Source organism: Rutidosis leptorrhynchoides, chromosome 2, assembly GCF_046630445.1.
Source record: "Rutidosis leptorrhynchoides isolate AG116_Rl617_1_P2 chromosome 2, CSIRO_AGI_Rlap_v1, whole genome shotgun sequence".
Lineage (NCBI taxonomy): Eukaryota > Viridiplantae > Streptophyta > Magnoliopsida > Asterales > Asteraceae > Rutidosis > Rutidosis leptorrhynchoides.
Window position 1 is genome coordinate 288,159,401 of NC_092334.1, and position 5,493 is coordinate 288,164,893.

A 5,493-nucleotide genomic window follows, 5' to 3' on the forward strand; every position below is an offset into this window, starting at 1 on the left:
TTCCAACCAATTTTAAATATTTTTGAGCATAAGACGATGAAAAGATGTAACTCTATATTATGTGTGGAGTATAGACCATCCAAAATGCGTATTATGCTTGTTTTATTAATTTTTATTTAGATGATAACATTGATATGGCTATTTTTATGTAGCTAAAAGGTTTATAAATATACAAGTATTTTATGTTAAATGACTAGATGTTATTCATATAATTGCTGAGTATTATTCGTTACATTCTTTTAGATTATGTCAATGGAAGGAAAAAAGAAGTCTTGCCAGCTTAGATCCGGTAAACAGGTTGAGGTTACTATGAATCAAACCACCAAGTAAAGAAAAAACAAACAATTCCTTGCTCCTAATACCATGAGAAAAGCGAGTTTAACAAATAAAAGAGTTTCTGTTAATCCTGATGTCTCTAAAGTATTATACACAAAATCTAAGGGCCAAACAAGTGATACGAGGTCGAGGGTTAAAAAGAGTAAAGTTCTAGATGGAACAAGAGTCAATCATGGTGAGTTCCTATTAACTATTTCATTACTCTGTACACATATCATGTACTATTTATGAAGGTATTAACAGGCTTGCTGATGTATGGACTTTAGATGTGTTTGGTGATAGATTTCACATTAAACCTTGAGTTCGGGTGTATTAGTTATTTTTGCTATATCGGGCTTGTTTTTTGTATGTTTCTGTTGGGTTTAGGCAATCTTTGGCCCATGTATTATGCTTGTTGGGCTTAGCCCATTATACTTAGCTAGAGTATTTGGCTATATATGGCCTCTCTTCATGTACTGATAATTCCTTCACAATATATAATACATGTATTGATTACATTACTTAACACAGACAATCAATCAAAATTTAGAGAGAAATTTGGTGTCTAGACACAAAAAAGTAAGACACGAAGAAGCTATAGTTCAAAGTCTTAGACATGAAGAAATGGATATGGAGCCCGAGCCTGAGTATGAAGCCAACAATGATATTTACGATGATTTCATATATGGAAGTCACTATTATGATTATCTTGAAGACCACCAACGAATAACCACCCAACAACTAGAAGGTTTATTTGTTCTATATTGCTTGATGCTTGATTCTTTTTATTATGTTAAATAATGTATTCTAACTTTCAGTATCCTTTTTATTATGCGAGTAAAGAAGTAAATGTGAGTACTCAAACTGTGATGAATGATGATCAGCAAACCACCCAACTAGTAGATGAATCAGGTTATTTTTTGTTTTTCTAATTTGTTTTGTTTATTTGATTTATATTGTTGATTGTTTAGTATATCAATTGTAAATCAAGTACTCATATTTTGTAGATAAAGGCGATAGAGTTCGAGGACCGACACTTATGCGAAAAATCTGGAAACAGAAGGCATCTTTTCGAATTTCAATTACTGTTAATGAACATGGACAACCAATTTGCAAAAACAGTAGTAAACTCACCCATTTTCTTGGTTACTTAACGCGGAGTTACCAATTTCGTCCAGTTTATAGACCGTGGAATCAAGTTAAAAAAAAAGATGCGCTGCTTAACTACCTAAGGGTAAATATTTTAAAATTTGTGTGATAATAAGCCTTTTTTCTTCTCATGTGATATGTTTCTCTTTTTATAATTTGTAGACAAAGTTTGATATTCCACCAACTGCTGATTCTTGGATACTCCAATCATTTTGTCGCAAAATGAAAATTTGGAGGGCGAGAATAAAGGAAGTCTACTTTGATCCGTCTTTATCAATGGAGGTTCAGTTGAATTCACCACCTGAAGAACTGACCAAAAGACATTAGAGAATACTTCTTGAACATTGGAGTAGAGAAAGTGTGATGGTATGAAATAATCTTACACTTGATGTAACTTTTTTGTATTATTTTTTTTCATATTAGGATATTTAATATATTTTCTTTTTTAGGCGATGACCGACAAAAATAAATCCAATAGGGCTAACAAGAAGTTGATGGAAGTGATCGGGAAAAAAAGTTTTGCAAGAATCCGTAAAGAACTGAAGGTAAAATCATGGGGAAATTATTAATATAGTATAGCTTTTGAATATACATTATTAATAGTTACCTCGTTTTTAGTCATTGCAGACAGGTTTGGGAATAGAACATACTCGGGTTGATATGTTTAAGAAATGTTTTACAAATGGAAGTGCTGATGGTAAAGCTGCAACTGTACTCGTAAGTAATTTTACAAACACTATTATGATGTATGAAAGAATCAAAAGTGAATCAAATATATCCTACACATGATATCAGTAGATGTATATTTATATGTTAATCACCATAAACCACTTGTGAGGTTTTTATTGCATTTGAAGTAGACTTTTAGTGACTTTTACCTTTGTGATATGTTCCTGCACTTCAGTTTAGCTATTTTATCTTTAAGCTATATATTGTATATTTATATGTTAATCACCATAAACCACTTGACAATCTTCTAGCCAATTTATTTGAGGTGAATATTAATAGAGTATTCAATTGATAGTGAGCACTTTCTTTTCATTATGTATTAATGTTGAAATCTCAAAATCCTAGTCTTGCATTAATACGTTAAGCATTGGATATATATCGAATATCTGGGTGTGATTGAGCTATACTTTGATTGGGCATTGCATATATCGAAAACCGGAGTAGAATCATTTCTGTCATACCGAAATATGTTGCATGACATATATTTATATACCAGTTTAAATATTAAGTTTTTTTTATGCAGAAACAAATGAAAGAACTTACGGACAAACTTGTGGACGGTGAAACTGATACACCTGGACCAGACGATGTTTTTTCCCAGGTAATGGGGCATAATAATTCTGGTTCTGCCCAAAAGTATGGACTTGGCATTCTTGCTAAAGACTTGTGGGGCATAGTACCTGGTCGATTAGTCGTTCGTAAGGAGAATGCTCAACTCAAGTTTGATAAGTCAGAACTTATTGATGAATATTCAACGTTAAAAGCCCAGTTAGCTCGGAAGAATAATGGTTCTGGTGTTGAGAATGAAGGTTCGGGTGTTCATGATAATGGTTCGGTTATTAAATGTTTAAAGGTATGTTTCAATTTAATAGCTTACCTTACTGTTTTTCTGCCCTTTTAGTGTTCATAAATGTTTTTTTTGGAAACTAAAATTTAGGTGAGAGATGAAGTGTATGTGAAAAGCATTACAAACAACAAGGTAGCAAGAGGAAAGTTGGTAAGCATGGATCCACCTACGGTTGTTTTGCAGACAGAACTTGGAGCTGGTTGGTGTGAGGTAGAGCTTCAAGTGGCCATCGAAAGAAATGAAGTTTTGTTTAGGTCATTTGAGCATATGAGATACATTCATGACGTCATTGGTACATCTACGGCGTGGCGTACTACGTTGATCGAGGTATGTCTTTGTTATTTTTTTTACTGAAATTATGATTCATTTTATAATGTACACCTTTATGCTTATACATGGATGGTTTAATTGTAGCTGACAGATTTTGATTAATGATCAAGATAGATGGTGGCGGGTTGAAGAGTTTGTGTGTTTTGTAATGTTGGCCGGTTTGATTATGAATGTTTGAACATGAATATTTGATTATGAATGTTTGAACATGAATATTGTTTTATGAGTTTGTGTGTTTGAGACAATGATCTGTAATATGTTGATGTTACCTAGACATGTTCTTGCATTTGTGGTGTTGAAACAATATTATAATTTGTAATCTATAATATTATTTGGATTGAAACAATAATATGTTTTATATTTAATATTTGTTTTGTAATTTAAAATTTATGGTAATTGTAATGAATAATAAATTAATGCAGTAAAAGAAAACTAAATCCGAACCGGGACTAAAAGGACCAGATAGCTGAAGCAGGCCCGAAAGGCCCAGATAGCTGAAGCAGGCCCGTAAGGCACAAATAGCATAATCGGGCCCAAAAGGCCCAGTAAGCATAAACGGGCCAATTAGCATTACCAGATCCAAAAGGCCTAAATATCTGAACTGGGCTAGAAAGGCCCAATTACCATAACTTGGGCCAAAACCAAACCCGAAATTAACCCGAATATCAGAACCGGATATTCGAAACTCCAATTACTTGTTAGGACCCTTTTTTTTGTACTAACGTATACTTATATTAGGACCCCTTTTTTGTGGTACAAAATTAATATCTACTTATAGGGTAATGATATGTACACAACCCAAAATTGTTATGTACACAACCATCATGCTTTACAGTGATGTACTGTACAACACTGTAAAGCATGATGGTTGTGTACATAATATTTTTGGGTTGTGTATATATCACTTCCCCTACTTATATTAGGACCCTTTTTTGTGGTACTTAATTAACTTAAAGTTATACTAGGACCCTTTTTGTGGTACTAAATTATATTAGGACCCTTTTTTGTGGTACTTAATTAACATCTAGTTTTATTATGACCCTTTATTGTGGTACTAAATTATATTAGAACCCTTTTTGTGGCACTTAATTAACATCTAGTTATATTGAGACCCTTTTTTGTGGTACTAAATTATATTAGTACACTTTTTTAGAGTCCTAGTATGTTCTAACAATACAAATTTATGCGTCATAATATATTATAAAGGGTCCTAATATGTCACTCTATAAGGACCCTTTCTATGTTGTTAATAGGACTCATGAAAAAGGTTCTATGGTCGTTAGGACCCTTTTTGGTTAATAGGACGCCCACCTATACGTCCACTGGTTTGAGGGTCCTATCAGGCCAAAAGTCCTAAGAATGGGCTATTTAGGACCCTTTTGGGGGTACTATAAAGTCAGTTTCCTTGTAGTGTGCGGAGAAGATAGTAATATTACGAAAAATCGTAATTGGGGAAAGAGAAGAATTGGCGCGATGATCACGATTCTTACCGCGATCTCAGGACAATTATCGCGATAACAACCGTGGATCAGGGTATCATAGAAGAAATAACAATGGAGGTGTAAGACCCTAATATTTATTATACGGAAGTGTAATTATGCTACATAAAGTGCAGGAAGCATTGTGTAATTAAACAAAGCTCAGATTCTGCCCAGACATGGGTGCGCGCCGCGCACACCCATGGGTGCGCGCCGCGCACGAGCCCAGCGACAGAATTCTGTTTTTTCTATTTTGGTTTTAATGAGGGGCTTTTTGGTCTTTTCACTTGAGGCCGGATGTGAAGCCATATCAGCTGGTTAGATTCAATTTTGGATCACATTTCACATCCATTAACACTCTCAAATCATTCTAGAGAGAGAGGGAGATTTCTAGAGAGAGATTTGGGGTTTTGGAGAAGAAGGAACTTGAATTGATCAAAGTCTCGGGTTTTAAAGTTGTTCACCTCGTTCCTAGCTACGTTTTGGTGGTTATGGTAAGTTCTAACTCCGAATTTCATTGTTTGATTTTGATAATCAAGTTAGGGTTTGAACTTAAATTGATGAGAAACCCATTTAAACTCTTGAAATGAGTTTAGTGATGCTAGTAATCGGGTTTATTGCTATTGTTAGTGGATTATGGGTTGG

General features: G+C 34.0%; 1 protein-coding gene across 1 annotated transcript; it reads left to right on the forward strand.

Moving 5' to 3' along the window:
• Positions 1 to 363: 363 nt before the first annotated feature.
• Positions 364 to 3,472, forward strand: LOC139888710 (uncharacterized). Its single transcript, XM_071871703.1, has 11 exons — positions 364 to 511; positions 570 to 589; positions 703 to 759; positions 1,134 to 1,227; positions 1,323 to 1,549; positions 1,627 to 1,746; positions 1,914 to 2,009; positions 2,092 to 2,181; positions 2,717 to 3,046; positions 3,131 to 3,367; positions 3,455 to 3,472. Exons 1-11 carry the CDS (start codon positions 364 to 366, stop codon positions 3,470 to 3,472), a joined length of 1,437 nt encoding a protein of 478 aa, XP_071727804.1.
• Positions 3,473 to 5,493: the final 2,021 nt, after the last annotated feature.